This window comes from Ovis canadensis, chromosome 17 (assembly GCF_042477335.2).
Source record: "Ovis canadensis isolate MfBH-ARS-UI-01 breed Bighorn chromosome 17, ARS-UI_OviCan_v2, whole genome shotgun sequence".
Lineage (NCBI taxonomy): Eukaryota > Metazoa > Chordata > Mammalia > Artiodactyla > Bovidae > Ovis > Ovis canadensis.
This window is the reverse complement of record NC_091261.1, coordinates 24,647,905-24,673,895: the sequence shown is the minus strand read 5'-3', so window position 1 is coordinate 24,673,895 and position 25,991 is coordinate 24,647,905. Positions and strand designations below refer to the sequence as shown.

General features: G+C 42.9%; 1 protein-coding gene across 1 annotated transcript in view; it reads right to left on the bottom strand.

Moving 5' to 3' along the window:
• Window positions 1–877: 877 nt before the first annotated feature.
• FREM3 (FRAS1 related extracellular matrix 3) overlaps window positions 878–25,991 on the bottom strand; it is a 102,988-nt gene continuing 77,874 nt past the window's right edge. Inside the window, exons 6-8 of the mRNA XM_069556806.1 lie at window positions 22,041–22,292; window positions 9,723–9,872; window positions 878–1,301 (exon numbers count right to left, since the gene is read on the bottom strand). Coding sequence (XP_069412907.1) covers window positions 1,060–1,301; window positions 9,723–9,872; window positions 22,041–22,292 — 644 coding nt within the window. The 3' untranslated portion in view covers window positions 878–1,059. The remainder of the gene's footprint in view (window positions 1,302–9,722; window positions 9,873–22,040; window positions 22,293–25,991) is intronic.

The window sequence follows — 25,991 nt, the reverse complement described above, 5'->3', positions numbered from 1 at the left end:
CTCATTTTTATAGTGAAGATGAGATGTTCATTGGTAGAGCAATGAACACCTCTCTTTATAGGGATGATGTGATGGATTGACAGTGGTCAGCTGGACTCAGTGACAGGATGATTTTGGTTGATTGTGTCATCTTCCACAAAAGGGACCATTTTTTTACATGGAAAATTATTCTCAGCACATTTTTCCGGTGTATTTTCACTTTGGAGACATGATTGATCTGGTTTGAAGTCAGAAGCATGTCCCCATGTTGATGCATGGACAACAGTATGTCCTTCTAGGGATGGTCAAGGTCAACTTGGAGAGAAGACCTTTCACATTGCAACACTGTGCACTGACTTCTGAGAGTTGCCGACGCTACCAAGTGGAGTTCCTGTCTGGTTGCTGTTAGAGCAGCTTACAGATAGGTCATTTTCTGTGGCTTACGTCTGAGTAGAAGGGAGGCCAGTAACACGAGGCAGCTCAAGAGCAGGAGCCCAGATGCACCCCACAAATGGACATGGTGCTGCCTGAAGGATCCAAACCTCCAGTTTCCATTCCTGTTTGCTAATGAGCTGCACCACTTGGGAACCAGTCTGGAAGTCTGGCTTTTTTAGAATGGTTCAGGGTGATATGCTGAGTATGAGTGCCCTTGTTTTTATCAGCTCCTATATCTGGAGAGAGAGTCAGGAGCGAGTGCTAAGGGCACTCAGCACTATAACCTGGAAAACAGGAAGAGGATGAAGGCATCACTGTAGTTGGAATCTGCTTGTCCAGCATCAGTGGACAAAGAAAGGTTGGGCCTTTTGTTCTTAACTGTTGACTTAATTGACGACTGGGTTTCATAGGCCTTGGTGACAAAGGAAAAGGAAAAAGGAAAAAGCAGAGCACAGTCTAATAATCCTTCCTAGGCTTATTCTTTCTCTTTATATTTTCATACAGTTGCATAAACTACACTTGTACATATCACCAGAATGTATGTAACACCAATGACAGTACAATACCATTGATATACCAGGGTTGCAGTGATCTGGAAACTTGTTAGGAGAACTGCTTTGGCTGCTTCCTCTCCTTTAAAGTCTTTCAACCAAAAGGAGGACAAGCACTCTGCTTACAGTCAGTGACGGTGTCATTGATGAAAATGGTGGTTTTATTGGGTTCTCCAAGTGCTGCACCCAGCGGCATCTGAAGAAGTAATTCAAACCGCTCTGGACCCTCAAAGATGGGCTGTCCCAGGTCAGCAAGGATTGTCACTCGGAACATCTGAACACGTACTCCTGGAGTGAAGTTCAGTTTTTGGCTGACGCCAATGTAATCTAATCCAGCTAGTGGGAAAGAAAAGGCCAAGAGTAAGATGCAGGAGTCACTACCCGCAGTTTCCCTTCAGAGAAAGACGGCTGGTCCTTAGCATTTTCCTGTGTATATGGCACCTTCAAACTCATATTTTGGCTTGATCCTCAGAAAGGGGAAATTTCCACGTTCCACAAAATGCCACAACCACCACACATCCGTCACCACGTGCGATCCCCACCAATGCTCCCAAGCACTTCCACAAAAATCCCACCGATACACTGAAGGCGCTCAAGGCAACTTCAGTTTTAATGAAGGCATTTCCCTTTTCTATTTGGAACTGTTAAGACCACGATTGTGACTTTCGTTTTGACCAGGTTTCAATCATTCACCTTTCTCAGACATCTAGTTTAACCTTAGAATATTCTGCTCAGTTTTACTGGGCCATGAAGTTCCTGCCATTTTCTCAATTATTAATCATTTTGTAAGCTGGCTCACCTCATTGTATCACTTCTTTGCTATTTAAAAAGTCATCCAATGTCATGACAAATTATAATCAAAGAGAACAGAACAAGAAACCCTGAGTAATGTATGTAAATAAATGGAAGAATAGAATATTTATGTTGTCTCATTATCTCCCCATAAAAGACTTCTTGGGGGCTACCTCAGATGGTAAAGAATCTGCCTGCAATGTGGGAGACCTGGGTTTGATCCCTGGGTTGGGAAGATCCCCTGGAGAAGGGAATGCCAACCCACTCCAGAATTCTTGCCCAGAGAATCGCATGTACAGAAGAGCCTGGCAGGTCCATGCGGCTGCAAAGAATTGGATGCAACTGAACAACTAACACAAAAAGACTTCTTAATTACAAAGGAAGAAAAGTAACTTCATAGTAAAGAAACCTGGCACATAGCAGCTTAACCACGTGAACAAAGTTAATATCACCAACAGCGGGATAAGTTGCAATTGTGTCCCATTGGCTAGAAGGCAGTGAAAAGGCAGTACCATTTCTGTGATATTCGTCCTGAAGATGCAGAGCCTGAATCTAATTATGAGGAAAATCAGACAAGCCCAACCTGGTGGGTATTTTACAAGACTAATTTGTAATATTTCTTTAAAATTTTTATTTTATATTGGAGTATAGTATAGTTGTGTCCGACTCTGTGACCCCAGGGACAGAGGAGCTGGGTGCGTTACAGCAGCCCACCCGACTCCTCTGTCCATGGTATTCTCCAGGCAAGACTACTGGAGTGGTTGCCATTCCTTTCTCCAGGGGATCTTCCTGACGCAAGGATCGAACCCAGGTCTCCTGTAATGCAGGTAGACTCCTTACTTCTGAGCTCCCAGGGAAGCCCCCTAGTTGATTGACAATGCTGTGTTCATTTCAGGTGTACAGCAGGATATTTCAGTTACACGTATATGCATATCTATTCGCTCTCAAAGTCTTTTCCCATTTAGGTTATTTCAAGACTATTAAGTACAATTCTTTGTGCTATACAGTAGGTCCTTGTTGATTACCTATTTTTATATATAGTAGTGTCCATCTGTTAATCCCAAACTCCTAATTTATCCCTCCCCCTGGTTTATAATATTGAAAAATATAAGTCATGAAAGTCAAAGAAAGCCCAGAAACTGTCCAGATGGTATACAAAACCAAACTACACGGTACTACATAGAATGTGATTTTGAACTGAGCTTTTTCGCTTTAAGAATGATCTGGGGGACAGCTGGTAGAATTTGAATGAGGTCTGAAGATGAGAGTGTAGTCATGTATCAGTACCCTGATTTCAAGCTTGTATTGTGGGTATACAGGAGAATGTCTCTATAGGTGTTGGCCTCCACATTTTTGAAGAGATGGTTCCAGATTTATCGGCAACTTGCTCTCAATGGTTCCAGAAAAACTGTTTTTTTTTTCTTTTTTTTTTTTTTTACTGTACTTATTACTTTTCTGTAAGTTTGAGATAATTACATTATGAAAAAAATAAGCTAATGTTAGAAAAGCACCAAGGCAGGAGAGTAAAGGAAAGGGGATTTGGGATCTTATGAGTCTGGGTTCACATGTTAATTCGGCTGTTTACTTGTATAAACTATTTCGTTGTTTGAGTCTCAATTTCTTTAACATCAAAATGGAGAAGATTATTGCTGTTTTCCAAAGTTGTTGTGAAGATAAGAGATAATACAGCAAGGATGCTAGCACAGAGCCTGTCAAATAGCAAGCATTCAGTACATAGAAATTATAATTTTTATGTCATAAATAATGATGAAATACACATGGGTTCATCATTATCACTGTTAATTCACCAACCTGAGCAGATGTCAAGTGCTTTCTAGACTCTAGAGATTATCAAGTCTAAACTGTTACCTCTGCATAGCTCCTGTTCAAACCCATGAGTCATGACCTCAAGCATAGATCACTTCCATCTGTCCATCCCTCCCTGAGGGCTAGCAGAGGGTCATTACTGGTATGAAAAGGAGTTCACCTAAATAGAATTTTTTTTTGAGGTGCTAAATACTCTTTATTTGATGCTATACATAAACCACACTAAAATGCCTTTCATTAGGTAAAAGGCTAAATTTTAGACAGAATTTTAATTAAATTGGCATAAAGTGGACTTTGTCAGTGATTTCCAGTCCTTGCCTTAACAGGCTAATGAACACAACTTGAAGTACACATGAATCCTACTCTGTTCTATGAGACAGTGAAGGGACCTTTTCAGTATTTAAATATATTAATATAACCAGTTCAGTTCAGTCGCTCAGTCGTGTCCGACTCTTTGCAACCCCATGAATTGCAGCACGCCAGGCCTCCCTGTTCATCACCAACTCCCAGAGTTCACCCAGACTCGCGTCCATTGAGTCAGTGATGCCATCCGGCCATCTCATCCTCTGTCGTCCTCTTTTCCTCCTGCCCCCAATCCCTCCCAGCATCAGAGTCTTTTCCAATGAGTCAACTCTTTGCATGAGGTGGCCAAAGTACTGGAGTTTCAGCTTTAGTATCATTCCTTCCAAAGAAATCCCAGGGCTGATCTCCTTTAGAATGGACTGGTTGGATCTTCTTGCAGTCCAAGGGACTCTCAAGAGTCTTCAACACCACAGTTCAAAAGCATCAATTCTTCGGCACTCAGCCTTCTTCACAGTCCAACTCTCACATCCATACATGACCACAGGAAAAACCATAGCCTGGACTAGATGGACCTTAGTTGGCAAAGTAATGTCTCTGCTTTTGAATATGCTATCTAGGTTGGTCATAACTTTCCTTCCAAGGAGTAAGCATCTTTTAATTTCATGGCTGCAGTCACCATCTGCAGTGATTTTGGAGCCCCCCAAAATAAAGTCTGACACTGTTTCCACTGTTTCCCCATCTATTTCCCATGGAGTGATGGAACCAGATGCCATGATCTTTGTTTTCTGAATGTTGAGCTTTAAGCCAACTTTTTCACTCTCCTCTTTTACTTTCATCAAGAGGCTTTTTAGTTCCTCTTCACTTTTTGCCATAAGGGTGGTGTCATCTGCATATCTGAGGTGATTGATATTTCTCCCAGCAATCTTGATTCCAGCTTGTGTTTCTTCCAGTCCAGTGTTTCTCATGATGTACTCTGCATAGAAGTTAAATAAGCAGGGTGACAATATACAGCCTTGACGTACTCCTTTTCCTATTTGGAACCAGTCTGTTGTTCCATATAACCAGTTATAGAAATCTAAATATAAAGCCAGTCTCTCATAGGTTTTGAGAAGGAATGCCCCATCTCCCTGAAAAGTTTAATATTCCTTATTCAAGTTCAATCATCTCTCTAGAAAGGGAAAAGTGATAGTACTTGTTGAACCGTTATTACTATCAAAATTAAAAAAGCTGACTGTATTCATTTAGCCACAAACCAATCTTATTTAAATCAGGAGTGTCCAACAGAATTATTCCATTAGCCGTTCATGATCTGAATTCTAGTGTATGAGATCCATTTAAATATGGTACACATAAAAAGTCATGAGACACTTCTGTTTCATAGTAAATAAGGCAGTGGCCAACTATTACTCATTGCTAGCTTTTTGGGATAAGCTATCAAGTCCTCCCTCTCTCCCTTCTTCTCAATGCCAGCAAAGATCATCTTGGTTCCAGGGATGTACTTCTTGGGATTCTCCAAGTACTCCATCAGCGCCTCCTCTCCCCAGGTGAAACCTTTGTTCTTGTTGGCATCTGTGTAAGAGAATCCAGCAGCCTGACCTGCCTTTCATCCAACCAGACCATGGAGGTTTGGCCCAGCCTTGTGCTCACCTCCCTTTTCCACAGTATGGCACTGGGCACACTTCTTTTTTTTTTTTAATTTTTTAATTTTTTTTTAGTTTTTTATTTTTTTAATTTTAAAATCTTTAATTCTTGCATGCATTCCCAAACATGAACCCCCCTCCCACCTCCCTCCCCATAACATCTCTGTGGGTCATCCCCATGCACCAGCCCCAAGCATGCTGTATCCTGCGTCAGACATAGACTGGCGATTCAATTCTTACATGATAGTATACATGTTAGAATGCCATTCTCCCAAATCATCCCACCCTCTCCCTCTCCCTCTGAGTCCAAAAGTCCATTATACACATCTGTGTCTTTTTTGCTGTCTTACATACAGGGTCATCATTGCCATCTTTCTAAATTCCATATATATGTGTTAGTATACTGCATTGGTGTTTTTCTTTCTGGCTTACTTCACTCTGTATAATCGGCTCCAGTTTCATCCATCTCATCAGAACTGATTCAAATGAATTCTTTTTAACCGCTGAGTAATACTCCATTGTGTATATGTACCACAGCTTTCTTATCCATTCATCTGCTGATGGACATCTAGGTTGTTTCCATGTCCTGGCTATTATAAACAGTGCTGCGATGAACATTGGGGTACATGTGTCTCTTTCAGTTCTGGTTCCCTCGGTGTGTATGCCCAGCAGTGGGATTGCTGGGTCATAAGGTAGTTCTATTTGCAATGTTTTAAGGAATCTCCACACTGTTCTCCATAGTGGCTGTACTAGTTTGCATTCCCACCAACAGTGTAGGAGGGTTCCCTTTTCTCCACAGCCTTTCCAGCATTTATTGCTTGCAGATTTTTGGATCGCAGCCATTCTGACTGGTATGAAGTGGTACCTCATTGCGGTTTTGATTTGCATTTCTCTAATAATGAGTGATGTTGAGCATCTTTTCATGTGTTTGTTAGCCATCGGTATGTCTTCTTTGGAGAAATGTCTATTTAGTTCTTTGGCCCATTTTTTGATTGGGTCGTTTATTTTTCTTGAATTGAGCTGCAGGAGTTGCTTGTATATTTTTGAGATTAGTTGTTTGTCAGTTGCTTCATTTGCTATTATTTTCTCCCATTCAGAAGGCTGTCTTTTCACCTTGCTTATATTTTCCTTTGTTGTGCAGACGCTTTTAATTTTAATTAGATCCCATTTGTTTATTTTTGCTTTTATTTCCAGAATTCTGGGAGGTGGATCATAGAGGATCCTGCTGTGATTTATGTCTGAGAGTGTTTTGCCTATGTTCTCCTCTAGGAGTTTTGTAGTTTCTGGTCTTACATTTAGATCTTTAATCCATTTTGAGTTTATTTTTGTGTGCGGTGTTAGAAAGTGATCTAGTTTCATTCTTTTACAAGTGGTTGACCAGTTTTCCCAGCACCACTTGTTAAAGAGATTGTCTTTACTCCATTGTATATTCTTGCCTCCTTTGTCAAAGATAAGGTGTCCATATGTGTGTGGATTTATTTCTGGGCTTTCTATTTTGTTTCATTGATCTATATGTCTGTCTTTGTGCCAGTACCATACTGTTTTGATGACTGTGGCTTTGTAATAGAGCCTGAAGTCAGGCAAGTTGATTCCTCCAGTTCCATTCTTATTTCTCAAGATTGCTTTGGCTATTCGAGGTTTTTTGTATTTCCATACAAATCTTGAAATTATTTGTTCTAGTTCTGTGAAAAATATGGCTGGTAGCTTGATAGGGATTGCATTGAATTTGTAAATTGCTTTGGGTAGTATACTCATTTTCACTATATTGATTCTTCTGATCCATGAACATGGTATATTTCTCCATCTATTAGTGTCTTCTTTGATTTCTTTCATCAGTGTTTTATAGTTTTCTATATACAGGTCTTTAGTTTCTTTAGGTAGATATATTCCTAAGTATTTTATTCTTTTTGTTGCAATGGTGAATGGAATTGTTTCCTTAATTTCTTTTTCTACTTTCTCGTTATTAGTGTATAGGAATGCAAGGGATTTCTGTGTGTTGATTTTATATCCTGCAACTTTACTATATTCATTGATGAGCTCTAGTAATTTTCTGGTGGAGTCTTTAGGGTTTTCCATGTAGAGGATCATGTCATCTGCAAACAGTGAAAGTTTTACTTCTTCTTTTCCAATTTGAATTCCTTTTATTTCTTTTTCTGCTCTGATTGCTGTGGCCAAAACTTCCAGAACTATGTTGAATAGTAGCGGTGAAAGTGGACACCCTTGTCTTGTTCCTGACTTTAGGGGAAATGCTTTCAATTTTTCACCATTGGGCACACTTCTGAACAAAAATCTTCTTGCCCTTCTCAACATCACCCATTTTTAAAGCGTTTTTTCTCTGTGCGTGACCGAGAAGTTCCCACTCACAAGCTGAACGTCCCGCTTTCTCCACCTAAATACATTTTAATTCTTTTCCCCAACCATAAAAAGAGTCCAAGGAGCCAAGTGGTCTATTCATTTTTGGCTTCACAAATATATATAGAGAGAGAAAGAGCCTGGCCTGAAAATTAAGCAAAGAAGGAGGGAAGAAAGAAAAGCCAAAAAAAAAAAAAAAAAAGCAAGACAACAAAAGAACTCAGAAGGAGTACCACTGGTGTCATGTACAGTATGATGGGACATATTTACTGACATGTTATAATATGGTAATTCTCCCAAGAGCAAGTTGTCTTCAGTTTCCTTAACTGTTTCTTGGATACATGATGAATCTGGGTGCACATTTCCATAGACACATTTTCTCTTCATGTCCTGTCAGTTCCTGTAGGTTTTCAGATTGCTGAGTTTTATTCACAAGATTTGTGCTTTTACTTAGTTTCTACCTTAACATATCCTCATGTGTCTTGGACTGTACGATACTAATCCTGAATTATGCTGCCTGTCACATCCCAGGAGATTAAGGTCCCTGTTTAGCAATGAAACAAATGTGGATTTCAATGCAGATGGAAATTTCCCTTTCTCTTCCTGAATCCTACTATGTGTGTGTGTGTGTGTTTTTCTTTATTTGTTTTGGTTTTACCAGCAGCTGACAGCTTCAACACAGAGAAAGTGATGTTCACAACCATTTAACTATACTGCCCGCCAGGCTTTGCTTGTCCACATCAAGAAAGGCAAAGGGGAGTAGGGTGTGAGAACATGCTGATTGAAGCTGAGGAAAATGCTGGAGAGTCAGAAGTGAGAGCCTCCTACCCTCCCAGGGGGCCAGTAGGTGCCTGGATTCTCCCAGGAGCTGGAATACCTGCTCAGTCATCTCAGGTACACTTTGGTATGACATAGTGTTTATGAGCAGCTTCAAGTCTCTACAAATGTTCTTTTTCGAATTAGTTAATTATTTTGGCCCTTGTCACTCCGCGCGAGCTTTCTCTAGTTGTGGGGAACGGGCTGCTCGCTGTGTGGTTCCTCTTGCTGGGGAGCGCGGGCTCCAGGGCACGTGGGCTCGGTAGTCATGGCGCATGGGCTTAGCTGCCCCGCAGCGTGTGCAGTCTCCCCGGCCCAGAGATGGAACCCTTGTCCCCTGCCCTGGCAGGTGGGTTCTTATCTGCTGGGCCACCAGGGAAGTCCTACAAATATTCCTTTTTTAAAAAATTTATTTTTAATTGGAGTGTAATTGCTTCACAATATTGTGTTGTTATATGCCAGTACATCAACATGGATATCCTTATGTCCCCTCCCTCTTGAGTCTCCCTCCACTTCCCACCCCATTCTACCTTCCCCCCTAGGCTGTCACAGTGAATATTCCTAACTTCAGAAGGTTAATCTGGACCCAAGCAAGTAGTTAATGGGACTTCCCTGGTGGCTCAGACGGTAAAGCATCTGCCTACAATGCAAGAGACCCGGGTTCAGTCCGTGGGTAGGGAAGATCTCCTGGAGAAGGAAATGGCAACCTGCTCTAGTATGCTTGCCTGGAAAATCCCATAGACGGAGGAGCCTGGTAGGCTATAGTCCATGGAGTTGCAAAGAGTCGGACAGAACTGAGCGACTTCACTTTCCTAAGCAGTTAATGAACGAATCAACAAATCATAAGGCCGCTACTCAAATATTCCGTCTCTTCCGTAAACAGCAGAAGTCATTCTATACAGCCAGGGAGGAGAAAATTTAAATCAGAGCCTCTCCACAAAGACTTGGCAAGCTACACTTGAACAGACCAGACCTCACCCTATATGAATGTCAGGATGGTGACACATTTTAAAAATGGGCTGCTCACCTTCTGCTGAGGCCGGCTCTGTTCTCTTGGAGCGCACGGTGACAGAGGATGCTTGGGAAAGATCTGTGCCTGTCCTCCGGACGCAAACCTCCACGGAGCCAGCACTTTCATCAATGTGATATTCAGCATCTCCAAAGTGCAGGGCAGGCTCTGGGGAGACAGGAAGGGACAGATTAAGAATGCTGCTGCCTCCCAGGACCCTCATTTCCTCTGGCCCCACGGGAGCCTGGGCGTTTGTCTCCGTCACCAGACTTGGCAGGTCCCACGGGCTCGAGAGGAAACAGGCAAAACACACAAATGACCACATCAAGGAGGAGTCTTATGCCATGATGGCTTAGATTCCAGGACGTGCAGTGAGAGAAAATCAGAATTCTATTCGTTTTCCTCCTTTAAGAGAGATCTGTTGTGCAAAGAATTTTCCCACTTGGGGAAAACTGGTCAACTAGCTGTAACTCCGGCAAGCCAGCTATCGTTTGGGAAAAGATTTTGGGGAACTAGGGAGGCTTTTTTTCTCAAGGGAGAAGGGCCCTTCATGTTGAGGCACAGTCCAGCCAAGAGTCTGAACTCAGCATCTGCTGCTGCACCTTTGTGTGTCACAAAGACAGACAGAAATTCTATTCCTGAACTGCTTCCCCCAGAGGCAAAAAAAGGGGTCCCCTAGAATAGAAGGCTGAGGGCAGCCAGGGTGGGCATCAGACTCTGAGAGCAGGTGAAAGCGACTGTGTTAGTTGCTGAGTCATGGCCGGCTCTGTGTGACCCCATGGTCTGTGGCCCACCAGGCTCCTCTGTCCAGGGGAATTCTCCAGGCAAGAGTACTGGAGTGGGTAGCCATTTCTGTCTCCAGGGGATCTTCCCCACCCAGGGATCAAACCCAGGTCTCCTGAATTGCAGGCAGATCCTTTACCATCTGAGCCGCCAGGGAAGGCTGAAAGCAGGTGAAAGAGAGGAATGCATCTAATGGGGGGAAAATCTGCCAAGTCAAGACTTGTCCAAGCAGACATACTCGTCCACTTCCAGTTCTCTCAGTTCTAGAAAGCAGCCTATGACTCTTCAAAGCTTATCCAAGTTTCAGCTGTTACACTTGACATGATAAAAGTCAGAAACGAATGCTTTTCCTCAGACTGTGACATTCAGAGGCAAAAAGATATCCATACCAGGCAGCAGCTTCACCACAGAGGCCTGACCACTGAGCTGGTAAATGGAAAACGGTGAATCAGCACCACAGAGACGAAACCTTGGCAAGTACAATACAACACAGAAGCATATCAGAATGGAATTTGGATTTTGGAAGGTAGAAATCCACTGTAATAAACAGTATTTGCCCAGGATGTATTTTAGCAGATCTCTTCATGCTGCAGAGAGTTTTACCAAACGTTTCACGGTGGTGTGCCAGAGCTCTCATAACCTGACTACCGTCCGTTCTTTCTGGAGTCTTCATGTACCGTTCCTGACCCTGCGCCCTGTGTGCCTGTTACACAGAACAGCTCTCCAGGCAGCCAGCACAGCACGTGGTCAGGGCCTCCATCTTCACTGGTGATGTCCTCGGAGCTGAAACTCCCTCCGCAACATGTTAACTTCACACACTGCTTTTGTAAGACTTTGACTGAGTAACCTGCTCTGGGAGGTCATGTGCGTGCCTGCATGCTAAGTCGCTCAGTCGTGCCCGACTCTTTGCAGTCCTATGGACTGTGTAGCCCGCCAGGCTCCTCGGTCCATGGGATTCTCCAGGCAAGAATACTGGATTGGGTTGCCATGCTCTCTTCCTGACCCAGGGATCGAACCCGTGTCTCTTATGTCTCCTGCGCTGGCCATCAGGTTCTTTACCCCTAGCGTCACCTGGGAAGCCCCGGGAAGCCATATATATGCCCTTAAGGGGGAAGCTGTTCCTTATCCTGTGCTCCCCTGACACTTTGCACAGCTTGCTAGTTGCAGTGATGGGTCATTCTTGCTATTTGCTGTCCTCAGATGCATCGCAGGTGGGGGTCTGCACTCAGAAAAGGGTGTGGGGAGGTCATTCTCTCTTAAACATTTTTATTTCTATTTTTGGCTGCACTGGGTCTTGGTTGTGGCAAGCAGGATCTTCAGTTGCTGCAGGTGGGATCTAGTTCCCTGACCAGGGGTGGAGACCAGACCCCCAGCGCTGGAAACACGCCAAGTCTTAGCCACTTAGACCAGTGAAGTCCCCATCCTCTCTTTTTGACTCAGAAGTTTCACTCCACCTCCCCATTGTTGCTGGCGGATGTTTTGGATACCTCTAAGCTTGGACAGGAAACAGGGTGGACGAGAGAAGCAGACAAGATCTTGATGGGTTTTATCACGGTGACTGCACTCTTGGGTCTTAGAAGATTGAAAGAGAGCAGATTCTGTTTCTCACGGGCACTTTGGTGTGTTCTTTGGAGATCTCTCATTCCCATGGCGGAGTACTTCTCATCTGCAATCCCTTTGATAAGGATGTGTGCGTGCTAAGGCCTTTCAGAATGCACCCCTAACCTGGCTGATCATCAATCCTTCCTCATGTTATCAGCATTTGGCGGTGCTTCTGTGGGGATTGTTCATCCCTCTAGATGGCGCTATTGGACAAGGCCTAAGACGGGTCCATTCTGGATCTCTTCTGCGAGGGTGGCTCGCATCTGGTCCAGGACAAGCCTCCCGCATCCTTTGCTTGATACACCCTAGGGATACTGCCTCATCCTAATGCACTCCCTCTTGTTTGATCATTTATCAGAGCAGCTAATCAGCATATCTCCTACACTGAGGTTTTCCAGATAGAGCCAGTTTCCTCCACACCGTAGGTGACACACTTTACCCTTATCGTGGTCTCATGGTTTAGCACCTCTTTAAAGAGTTAAAATGTTAAAGCCACCACTCTTATATACTGTTCTGTGTTATCAGAGCCTTACCAATACCTCAAGACCAGCGACCACATTCCACATCCCCTTAGAAACAGTTTGGTTGGTGTGTTATATTCAAGAATGTGTCGGGTGGCTAATTTTAATTTCCTTCTGATATACTTTGAACTTACTACAAATTATATTTTTTTTAAAGTTGAGACTAATGGATCTGCTTATTTAGCAGAGAATTTCCTCTGTGTGGTATTAGGGAAGGAAGAAAGGTAAGATTTAAAAAAAATTGAGTTATGTCACTGTTCAGAAAAAAAAAATGTAAGAATCAAGCTTCTCTGAATACCTTAAGATACAGGATGTAAGAAGAGGACAGCGTCACTTAGAAGAAAAAGCACTAAATTCTTCTGAGATGCTCTGTATACTGAGCATAAGGAGATTTGTTCAAATAGAGGAAAGAGATGCTCTGTGCAGCCCAGTGGTATCTCTAAGTAGTTGTCACTCAAGATCTGTTTAAAAAATTGAGATGCTGGCAATGATTCTTATGCGTGGGCAGTTATGAGAGTAGAATGTTTTGACCACTTATGTTAAATGGATTCTACAACCATAGCTGTGTTTTTCTTTCCTTTAAAAGAAAATGAACTTTAAATGGAAATAAGAAAAAAAAATATGACAAAGTAGAAAGGGAAACTTTCGAGAGAGGTATGACCATCATTTAAAAATGAGTTCACTGTGCAGATTCAGAGAAATTTCATACCAAGGTACAAAGAGGACTTACAGGGGAAGGCACAGACACGCTGTTGTTAAACTTTGCCAAACCACCCTGAACAGGAGAGAGGCCGAGAGATGGAAGACTGGGAGATGTTTTCTCAGTTATCTCGGAAGACAAAATAGATTCTGGAGACAAGAGGGAAAGCTTAATCACTAGAAAAACTCTGGACCCGTGTATTTCAACAGTTTCTGGATCTTTAGAAAAGGAAGAGGCAATACCGATGGGTCAGTATCAGGTTTTTAACATCTGGTTTCATGAAGTTAAGTTTAATGTTTTTCAGTTCAGCTAAACAGACATCTTTTGAGCATCCTCTATGTATTCTAACTATGGGGCAGCCACTCTGATGCCCATCAGCTGACCCTGAGTGCGCTGACAAAAGAAGGGACCACCTCAAGGCTCAGAAGGAGGAGTTTTGGAAGAAAATAACTGTGCTAGACTCAAAGAATGAATGAGAATTGATCCACGAGAACAGGGGAAGAACGTCCCTAACAGTGAGGCTCATATGAAAAAGAAAGGCCCAGAAGCATGACAAAGCCTCGGGTTTGGGAAGGTATAAAAAAGGGCGTTTCTTGGAAACGTTTAAGGTGAGAGTAGATGAACGAGGGGATGAGTTTTGAGAGGAAAGGAGAAATCAGAGCCTACAGAAACTTGGATCCACTTTAACTAGATAGGACTTCACTTTCTAGACTCTCCTTAGAATATAGGGGCCAATTTAAAAAATTTTTTTAAAAATTTTATTCATTTTAATTGGAGGCTAATTACTTTACAATATTGTAGTGGTTTTGCCATACATTGACATGGATCTGCATGGGTGCACATGTGTTCCCCTTCCTGAACCCCCATCCCACCTCCCTCCCCATACCATCCCTCTGGGTCATCCCAGTGCACCAGCCCCGAGCATCCTGTATCATGCATCAAACCTGGACCGGTGACTCATTTCAGATATGATAATATACATGTTTCAATGCCATTCTCCCATATCATCCTGCCCTCGCCCTCTCCCACAGAGTCCAAAAGACTGTTCTATACATCTGTGTCTCTTTTGCTGTCTTTCGTACAGGGTTATCATTATCATCTTTTTAAATTCCATATATATGTGTTAGTATACTGTACTGGTGTTTTTCTTTTTTGGCTTACTTCACTCTGTAAGTGGAAATCCAGTTTCATCCATCTCATTAGAACTGATTCAAATGTATTCTTTTTAATTGCTGAGTTATACTCCATTGTGTATTTGTACCACAGCTTTCTCATCTGCTGATGGACATCTAGGTTGCTTCCATGTCCTGGCTATTATAAACAGTGCTGTGATCAACATTGGGGTACACGTGTCCCTTCCTTTTTTTTTCTTTTTTTGCTCAACTTTTTTTTTGTCTCTTTTGATTCTGGTTTCCTTGGTGTGAGAATGGTTTGAAATGTTCACTGGTGTATATACTAGTAATGGAGTGGGAGATGATGACGGTGTGGGAGAGATGGATGTAGTTCGTGTCCTGAGCAGCATCCAGGGATTGGACATAGGTGGCTTCTAGGATGCCCTGCTGGTGTGGGATGGGGTCATCATAAACTCAGTTGGGAAGATAGGAGGGGAAACAGTCTTGGCTAGGGGTGGAAAGGCGTTAATGTGTGAATCGAGTTCGAGAATCAAGTCAGGGCTGGAGATTTAGGAGTCGCTAGTGTACAAGTTTGGAGAAGGCAATGGCACCCCACTCCAGTACTCTTGCCTAGCAAATCCCATGGGCGGAGGAGCCTGGTAGGCTGCAGTCCATGGGGTCGTGAAGAGTCAGACACGACTGAGCGACTTCACTTTCACTTTCCACTTTCATGCATTGGAGAAGGAAATGGCAACCCACTCCAGTGTTCTTGCCTGGAGAATCCCAGGGATGGGGGAGCCTGGTGGGCTGCAGTCTATGGGGTCGCACAGAGTCGGACACGACTGAAGTGACTTAGCAGCAGCAGCAGCAGCAGCAGTGTACAAGTTGTGGACAATCCTGTATTATTTTAGAGGGTATGATCATCCAGTGTGAATGAGTAAAGAGAATGGTTGTTGAGGTGTCAACCACCAGGGAGACTGGCAGAGGGGAAGAAACTCAATAAAACAGAGACAGAGAAAGAGTGATGGAGAGAAGAGTGGATCCAGGAAAATTGAGAGAGTAGAAAAAATTGAGAAATATAAGTGACCACAATGCAGCAAGTATAGGCAGAAAGATGTGTGCAAGCCAACAGTGCTAATCAGTGGCACAACAACCAAAATACACTTATTAAACTTCAAACGGTGTCAAGTGAGCTATAATGCCTAAAATAAGAACTGAAATAAAACTCTTTCTGCATTTAAAACCGTTAACAACTGTATTATCATATGACTAACCTTCTAAAGCATAGTGTTACTCTTCATTCCGAACAGTTTTCTGGTTTTTACAGTACAGCAATGTGTCTTTCAAGTTTTAAAAACATTTTGTGTTGAAGTTTATCTTGGCCCATAGCAATAGTATTAAGCATATTGAAAAAAAATTGGATGTAATTTCACCAAAATAACACTTTGTTTTTGTGCAAGTTTTCCTTACAGACTTTTCTTAAATCTGTCATTATTCTGTTATACGCCCATTACTGATAAGACCCTCATCTAGCTGGCAATCTTTACAGGCAAATTTAAACTTTTTTTTTTTTTTTTTTTGTATTGGGGTATTGGATTGGGGGCAGGAGGAGAAGGGGACGACAAAGGATGAGATGGCTGGATGGTATCACCGACTCAATGGATGTGAGTCTGAGTGAACTCCGGGAGATGGTGATGGACAGGGAGGCCTGGCATGCTGCGATTCATGGGGTCGCAAGAAGTCGGACACAACTGAGTGACTGAACTGAACTGAATTGACTGATAGCCAATTAACAATGCTGTGATAGTTTCAGGTGAAGAGCAAAGGAACTCAGCCATGTATATAAATGTATCTATTCTTCACCAAACTCCCCTCCCATACAGGCAAATTTTATGCATGTTATACAAATCTTATTACCTCAGGACAAAACTAAGAACCATCTGAAATTGGACAGCAATTCTTTTTTGTGGCAGATACAAGAATTTTCAAATGGCATGTTAGAAGTGCAGTGTCCAGCAGATAGGTGGAGACCTGCTATAACGTATTAACAAACAGAACAGACACATTGTGCTGATTAACCAGGGTCTTTAGTTTCATCTTGGCCTTGTTAAGTGCAAGTAGAAGCTAAGGTCTTTAGCAGGTGAATGCACAGGAAGCGCACTGTGCATCAGTTCAGTGAACATTTACTAGCCATATTCTGTGGCCTCTGTCTGCATGGAGCTGGTGTACCGGGATTTTCCTGTCAGTGCGGGGCCAGGGGCTTGAGTTGTTAGACTGTCTCTGCCCCTGTGCAATTTCTTTGCTTAGCATCACCCCACAGTAGTTGCCTTTACAAATACGTTCCTGCAGGTGACCCATCTGATGAGGGGATAGTTGATCTCTATTTAAGGAAGCTAAACATTTCCCAGAGTCTAGCTGGTGAGTCACTTCAGTGTGGCGACTCTGTGTGACCCCATAGACGGCAGCCCACTAGGCTCCCCTGTCCCTGGGATTCTCCAGGCAAGAACACTGGAGTGAGTTGCCATTTCCTTCTCCAATGTATGAAAGTGAAAAGTGAAAATTGAAAGTGAAGCCGCTCAGTCGTGTCCAACTCGCAGCGACCCCAGGGACTGCAACCTATGAGGCTCCACTGTCCACAGGATTTTCCAGGCAAGAGTACTGGAGTGGGTTGCCATTGCATTTCATCCCAGCTCTAACTCTTGAGCTGCTTGGCTGCATCTTTATGTTGCTATATATCGTGTCATCACTTGGCCTAAAGGAAAACAAGCTTTTGCTATAAGATGATGGACTTGATACTTCTGAAGAAAGGAAGCATTACTGGTATTTAACATGCGCTCAGACTGGCCTACTAGACACAAACGCTAACCCTGGAAAATGAGTATGGACTTTTCCCAATTTCTTTCAAGTAGTCAGTTTTGTAGGACACATGTTTTTATTCCTGGCTGAAAGAGCAATGGAACTACTTCCTGAGATGTGATAGAATTTGATCAATGTTTTTGCTTAAACACTGAATTAGGAGACGTGTCATTTCGCAAAAGTAGTCCAAAAGATTAGAATCATGTAGTAGGTGTGCTAATAATCACTGTGGTTGTTTCCTCAAGGCCAAAATATGATGGCACCATTCAAAGGAACCATTGGTATCATGAATGGCAAAATTTGCTCTTGGTAGACAGTCCCTAATATCTCTTTGGTTTCACAGAGAATATAATAGAAATTCTAAATTTCTGTTCAGCATACTGAAAATTGAGTATACTGAGCAAATTCCATTGTATGTATATACACACCACATCTTTATCCGCTCATCTGCTGATGGACGTTTAGGTTGCTTACATGTTGCTACTGTAAACAGTGCTGCAGTCAACACTGGGAAGCATGTATCTTTTCGAATTACAATTTTCTCTGGATACATAGTCAGAAGTAGGAATGTAGGATCATATGACAACTGTGCTTTCGAATTCTTAAGGGACCTCGATACTGTTCTCCAAAGTGGCTACACTAATTTACATTCCCACCAACGGTATAGGAGGGCTTCTTTTTCTCCACACCCTCTCCAGCATTTATTAGTTGTAGGCTTTTTGATGATGGTCGTTCTGACTGGAGTGACGTGATGTCTCATTGCAGTTTTGACTTGCCATTTCTAATAGTGATGTTGAGCATTTTTTCATGTCTTTATTGGCCATTGGTATGTCTTCTTGGGAGAAATGTCTATTTAGATCTTCTGCTTATTTTTTGATTGAGTTGTTAGCATTTTTTATATTGAACTGTCATATGCATTATTTTAAGAAAAACAATAGTTATCTTTATTCTAAGGGGGCACTTTTTTAAAAGAAATTATACAATGAAGAATGCATAGACATCAGAAGTGAAGTGAAGTTACTTAGTCGTGTGTGACTATTTGCGACCCCGTGGACTGTAGCCCACCAGGCTCCTCCGTCCATGGGATTTCTCCAGGCATGAATACTGGAGTGGGTTGCCATTTCCTTTTCCAGGGGATCTTCCTGACCCAGGGATTGAACCCAGGTCTCCTGCATTGTAGGCAGACACTTTACCATCTGAGCTACCTGGGAAGCCCTGGTATAGACACCAGACACTTATTCTTCTCTCTTGAGACTTGTGAAAATATATTTGGGAACTGAACTTAGTCCCTGGCAACTTTTTTTTTTTTGAGTAGAGCAAAATTGGCCTTTCACAGCATTCTGAGATTTTGTCCACAAGATACAATATCAACAAACAAAATTTAGGAGACAAAACAAACAAAAACCAAACCAACTTTAATCTCACTCATATTTTCCTTTGTCCTAGAACAACAGGACCCCTTGGACTGTAGCCCTCCAGGCTCCACTGTTTGTGGGATTTCCCAGGCTAAAATACTGCAGTGGGCTGTCATTTCCTCTTTCAGGGGATCTTCCTGACTCAGGGATCAAACCTGGGTCTCCTGCTTTGCAGGCAGATTCTTTACCATCTGAGCCATCAGGGAAGCCCCAGAATGATATGTTCAGTTGCTCAGTCATGTCCGACTCTTTGCAACCCCATGAATCACAGCACGCCAGGCCTCCCTGTCCATCACCATCTCCCGTAGTTCACTCAGACTCACGTTCATCGAGTCCATGATGCCATCCAGCCATCTCATCCTCAGTCGTGCCCTTCTCCTCCTGCCCCCAATCCCTCCCAGCATCAGAGTCTTTTCCAATGAGTCAACTCTTCGCATGAGGTGGCCAAAGTACTGGAGTTTCAGCTTTAGCATCAGTCCTTCCAAAGAAATCCTAGAGTTGATCTCCTTCAGAATGGACTGGTTGGATCTCTTTGCAGTCCAAGGAACTCTCAAGAGTCTTCTCCAGCACCACAGTTCAAAAGCATCAATTCTTCGGCGCTTAGCCTTCTTCACAGTCCAACTCTCACATCCATACATGACCACAGGTAAAACCATAGCCTTGACTAGACGGACCTTAGTCAGCAAAGTAATGTCTCTGCTTTTGAATATACTATCTAGGTTGGTCATAACTTTTCTTCCAAGGAGTAAGCATCTTTTAATTTCATGGCTGCAGTCACCATCTGCAGTGCTTTTGGAGCCCCAAACAATAAAGTCTGATACTGTTTCCACTGTTTCCCCATCTATTTCCCATGAAGTGATGGGACCAGATGCCATGATCTTCGTTTTCTGAATGTTGAGCTTTATGCCAACTTTTTCACTCTCCTCTTTCACTTTCATCAAGAGGCTTTTTAGTTCCTCTTCACTTTCTGCCATAAGGGTGGTGTCATCTGCATATCTGAGGTTATTGAGATTTCTCCCGGCAAGCTTGATTCCAGCTTGTGTTTCTTCCAGTCCAGTGTTTCTCATGATGTACTCTGCATAGAAGTTAAATAAGCAGGGTGACAATATACAGCCTTGACATACTCCTTTTCCTATTTGGAACCAGTCTGTTGTTCCATGCCCAGTTCTAACAGTTGCTTCCTGACCTGCATACAGATTTCTCAAGAGGCAGCTCAGGTGGTCTGGTATTCCCATCTCTTTCAGAATTTTCCGCAGTTTATTGTGATCCACACAGTCAAAGGCTTTGACATAGTCAATCAAGCAGAAATAGATGTTTTTCTGGAACTCTCTTGCTTTTTCCATGATCCAGCAGATGTTGGCAGTTTGATCTCTGGTTCCTCTGCCTTTTCTGAATCCAGCTTGAACATCAGGAAGTTCACGGTTCACATATTGTTGAAGCCTGGCTTGGAGAATTTGGGGCATTACTTCACTAGCATGTGAGATGAGTGCAATTGTGTGGTAGTTTGAGCATTCTTTGGCATTGCCTTTTTTGGGACTGGAATGAAAACTAACCTTTTCCAGTCCTGTGGCCACTGCTGAGTTTTCCAAATTTGCTGGCATATTAAGTGCAGCACTTTCACAGCATCATCTTTCAGGATTTGAAATAGCTCCACTGGAATTCCATCACCTCCACTAGCTTTGTTTGTAGTGATGCTTTCGAAGGCCCACTTGACTTCACATTCCAAGATGTCTGGCTCTAGGTGAGTGATCACACCATTGTGATTATCCAGGTCGTGAAGATCTTTTTTGTACAGTTCTTCTGTGTGTTCTTGCCACCTCTTCTTAATATCTTCTGCTTCTGTTAGGTCCATACTATTTCTGTCCTTTATCGAGCCCATCTTTGCATGAAATGTTCCCTTGGTATCTCTAATTTTCTTGAAGAGATCTCTAGTCTTTCCCATTCTGTTGTTTTCCTCTATTTCTTTGCATTGATCACTGAAGAAGGCTTTCTTATCTCTTCTTGCTATTCTTTGGAACTCTGCATTCAGATGCTTATATCTTTCCTTTTCTCCTTTGCTTTTCGCCTCTCTTCTTTTCACAGCTATCTGTAAGGCCTCCCCAGACAGCCATTTTGCTTTTTTGCATTTCTTTTCCATGGGGATGGTCTTCATCCCTGGCTCCTGTACAATGTCATGAATCTCATTCCATAGTTCATCAGGCACTCTATCTATCAGATCTAGGCCCTTAAATCTATTTCTCACTTCCACTGTATAATCATAAGGGATTTGATTTAGGTCATACCTGAATGGTCTAGCGGTTTTCCCTACTTTCTTCAATTTAAGTCTGAATTTGGCAATAAGGAGTTCATGATCTGAGCCACACTCAGCTCCCGGTCTTGTTTTTGCTGACTGTATAGAGCTTCTCCATCTTTGGCTGCAAAGAATATAATCAATCTGATTTCGGTGTTGACCATCTGGTGATGTCCACGTGTAGAGTCTTCTCTTGTGTCTGGTTTATCTCTTGACATGGCTCTCAGTTTCACAGAAGCCCTGCACTGTATCTATGCATTCACACAAATTTTGAGTCTGTGATAGCTGCCCAGTCTGATCCTATTTAGATCTGAACACAGCAACTCACAGCCACTCAAATCCTGAGAGAGGTATATTTGAGAGATGAAGTGCTCAATCAAATTTGAGACTCATAATAAAATAGTCAGATGCTGGCCTTGTCTTTATCAATATTTTCTCTTAAAAGTGCCTCTTGTAGAAAGAGCAATTACTAAGAAAGTAATACTGGGCTTGGTATTGGGAGTCGGGGGTTGGGAGGGGTTGGTTTTGAGGAGTGAAGAGCATCCTATTCTTTCCTGTCTCTATGCTTCAGCTGGGACTAGAGCCAAACTCCCAGGCGGGTAGGGCTGGGAAAAGAGAAGATCTGGATGGCTACACATGGGAGCTTCATGGCACCCTTGTACCACTTGTAGCCCTCATGTTCCTATTGTTGGGAGGGAGGCTCCTTGGACTGCTAAGTTGAGGGTCCTGTGGGGCAGTCCTGGTTGAGTGATCAGACATTTAACCTAGGTCCTCTTCTTGGCTTCCTTAAAGTCTTAGGTCACTTCCTTGGGATGTGCTTTTTAAAAATAATTTAACACACTCACACACAAATGTTTAATCTTTCTGCATCACTGCCTTGTTCTTGGTATTGGTGATAATTATGTATCTGAAAAGCCACTCAGAGATGTTAGAGAAGGAGCAACATCAACAATTTCTTTCATAGGTCACTTAAGCTTGATTTGTCTTTCAACTGTTGAGGGAAAGGATGAGAAGAAAGCAGCTATAACCAAGAGTGGAGAACAGGAAATAGGCTTACCATCATCACGATCAGCCAGAAGAATCACCTTGGCGGTGGGGAATTTGGCCCCCAGATGTCCTCCCTTTGGCAGGCTCAGTGAAATGCTGAAGGATTCTTCCTCTTCATAAAGAGAGTCATTGATGATCAGGACCCGGCAGGTGCTCTCAGCCTCATCCTTGTCAAAGTGGAGGATGCTGGTGTGGTCGCTTGGACGTGAGACGTAGTCAGAGAAGGAGAACTCTGCAGAAGAAATGGTGCCTGTGGCAGAGCCTATGTAAACAGGAGACAGAACAGAGCGAGTGAGAAGAGACAATTCTAAGCAGGGGACCTGGCCCCGTGGGGTCTTCAAACTATTTTTAGATAATAGAGAATGAGAACAGTTGCTGTCGTGTTTGACTGGTGTTCGACTGTAGCCCACCAGACTCCTTCGTCCATGGAATTCTCTAGGCCAGAATACTGGGTATTCTTGGGGTACCCATTCCCTTCTCCAGGGGATCTTCCTGACCCACGGATTGAATCCAGGACTCCTGCATTGCATGCAGATTCTTTATTGTCTGAGCCACCAGGAAATGGCATTTTAAAAATAACAGCTCTCTGAATTATAACGTACACTTGTCTCTTACTTGTCTCTCATGAGTAGCCATCATGGTCAACAAAAGAGTCCGAAATGCAGTACTTGGATGCAATCTCAAAAATGACAGAATGATCTCTGTTGGTTTCCAAGGCAAACCATTCAATCACAGTAATCCAAGTCTATGCTCCAAGCTGTAATGCTGAAGAAGCTGAAGTTGAATGGTTCTATGAAGACCTACAAGACCTTTTAGAACTAACAGCCAAAAAAGATGTCCTTTTCATTATACGGGACTGGAATGCAAAAGTAGGAAGTCAAGAAACACCTGCAGTAACAGCCAAATTTGGCCTTGGAATGCAGAATAAAGCAGGGCAAAGACTAATAGAGTTTTGCCAAGAAAATGCACTGGTCATAGCAAACACTCTTCCAACAACACAAGAGAAGACTCTACACGTGGACATCACCAGATGGTCAACACCGAAATCAGATTGATTGTATTCTTCGCAGCCAAAGATGGAGAAGCTCTATACAGTCAGCAAAAATAAGACCGGGAGCTGAGTGTGGCTCAGATCATGAACTCCTTATTGCCAAATTCAGACTTAAATTGAAGAAAGTAGGGAAAACAGCTAGACCATTCAGGTATGACCTAAATCAAATCCATTATGATTATACAGTGGAAGTGAGAAATAGATTTAAGGTCCTAGATCTGATAGATAGAGTGCCTGATGAACTATGGAATGAGGTTCATGACATTGTATAGGAGCCAGGGATGAAGACCATCCCCATGGAAAAGAAATGCAAAAAAGCAAAATGGCTGTCTGGGGAGGCCTTACAGATAGCTGCGAAAAGAAGAGAGGTGAAAAGCAAAGGAGAAAAGGAAAGATATAAGCATCTGAATGCAGAGTTCCAAAGAATAGCAAGAAGAGATAAGAAAGCCTTCTTCAGTGATCAATGCAAAGAAATAGAGGAAAACAACAGAATGGGAAAGACTAGAGATCTCTTCAAGAAAATTAGAGATACCAAGGGAACATTTCATGCAAAGATGGGCTCGATAAAGGACAGAAATAGTATGGACCTAACAGAAGCAGAAGATATTAAGAAGAGGTGGCAAGAATACACAGAAGAACTGTACAAAAAGATCTTCACGACCTGGATAATCACAATGGTGTGATCACTCACCTAGAGCCAGACATCTTGGAATGTGAAGTCAAGTGGGCCTTCGAAAGCATCACTACAAACAAAGCTAGTGGAGGTGATGGAATTCCAGTGGAGCTATTTCAAATCCTGAAAGATGATGCTGTGAAAGTGCTGCACTCAATATGCCAGCAAATTTGGAAAACTCAGCAGTGGCCACAGGACTGGAAAAGGTCAGTTTTCATTCCAATCCCAAAGAAAGGCAATGCCAAAGAATGCTCAAACTACCGCACCATTGCACTCATCTCACATGCTAGTGAAGTAATGCCCCAAATTCTCCAAGCCAGGCTTCAACAATACGTGAACCGTGAACTTCCTGATGTTCAAGCTGGTTTTAGAAAAGGCAGAGGAACCAGAGATCAAACTGCCAACATCTGCTGGATCATGGAAAAAGCAAGAGAGTTCCAGAAAAACATCTATTTCTGCTTGATTGACTATGCCAAAGCCTTTGACTGTGTGGATCATAATAAACTGCGGAAAATTCTGAAAGACATGGGAATACCAGACCACCTGAGCTGCCTCTTGAGAAATCTGTATGCAGGTCAGGAAGCAACTGTTAGAACTGGGCATGGAACAACAGACTGGTTCCAAACAGGAAAAGGAGTACGTCAAGGCTGTATATTGTCACCCTGCTTATTTAACTTTTATGCAGAGTACATCATGAGAAACGCTGGGCTGGAAGAAACACAAGCTGGAATCAAGATTGCCAGTAGAGATATCAATAATCTCAGATATGCAGATGATACCACCCTCATGGCAGAAGGTGAAGAGGAACTAAAAAGCCTCTTGATGAAAGTGAAAGAGGAGAGTGAAAAAGTTGGCTTAAAGCTCAACATTCAGAAAATGAAGTCATGGCATCTGGTCCCATCACTTCATGGGAAATAGATGGGGAAACAGTGGAAACAGTATCAGACTTTATTTTTTGGGGCTCCAAAAGCACTGCAGATGGTGACTGCAGCCATGAAATTAAAAGACACTTACTCTTTGGAAGGAAAGTTATGACCAACCTAGATAGCATATTCAAAAGCAGAGACATTACTTTGCTGACTAGGTCCGTCTAGTCAAGGCTATGGTTTTACCTGTGGTCATGTATGGATGTGAGAGTTGGACTGTGAAGAAGGCTGAGTGCCAAAGAATTGATGCTTTTGAACTGTGATGTTGGAGAAGACTCTTGAGAGTCCCTTGGACTGCAAGGAGATCCAACCTGTCCATTCTGAAGGAGATCAGCCCAGGGGTTTCTTTGGAAGGAATGATGCTAAAGCTGAAACTCCAGTACTTTGGCCACCTCATGTGAAGAGTTGACTGGTTGGAAAAGACTCTGATGCTGGGAGGGATTGGGAGCAGGAGGAGAAGGGGACGACAGAGGATGAGATGGCTGGATGGAATCACGGACTCGATGAACGTGAGTCTGAGTGAACTCCGGGGGTTGGTGATGGACAGGGAGGCCTGGTGTGCTGTGATTCATGGGGCCGCAAAGAGTCGGACACGACTGAGCAACTGAACTGAACTAAACTGTCTCTTACAGTCACGAATATTAATATGGTAATTAGAGGACTTTGAAAACAGCCCCGGGTATTTTGGCGTGATTCACATTTAGTGGTCTTTGAACTGTTGTTGCTGTTCAGTTGCTCAGTCGTGTCCAACTCTTTGTGACCACATGGACTGCAGCATGCCAGGCTTCCCTGTCCTTCAACATCTTCCAGAGTTTTGCTCAAACTCAGGTCCATTGAGTCGGTAATCCCATCCAACCGTCTCATCCTTTGTTGCTCCTTTCTCTTCCTGCCCTCCGTCTTTCCCAGCATCAGGATCTTTGAATAGGATATATACTGAATAAGTTTCGTTTAGATTAGGGACTAAATAAACCGAGGGATCATAGGGTGGTTTAGCTTAATTTGTTCATATTATAGACTGGAAGACTGAAGAACAGATAAATTATGACCAGAGAATCTATACCATGATTATGCATGGATTTGCTCCCGCCCCTACCCTTCCCGTGGCAGCTGTAAGTTGTCACTCACCTTCAGTCTCTAAGTTGTGTCTGACTTTGCGACTCCATGAACTGTAGCATGCCAGGCTTCCCTGTCCTTCACTCTCTCCCTGAGTTTGCTCAAACTCTTATTCATTGAGTCAGTGATGCCATCCAACCATCTCATACTCTGTTGCCTCCATCTTCTCTTGCCCTCATTTTTTCCCACCATCAGGGT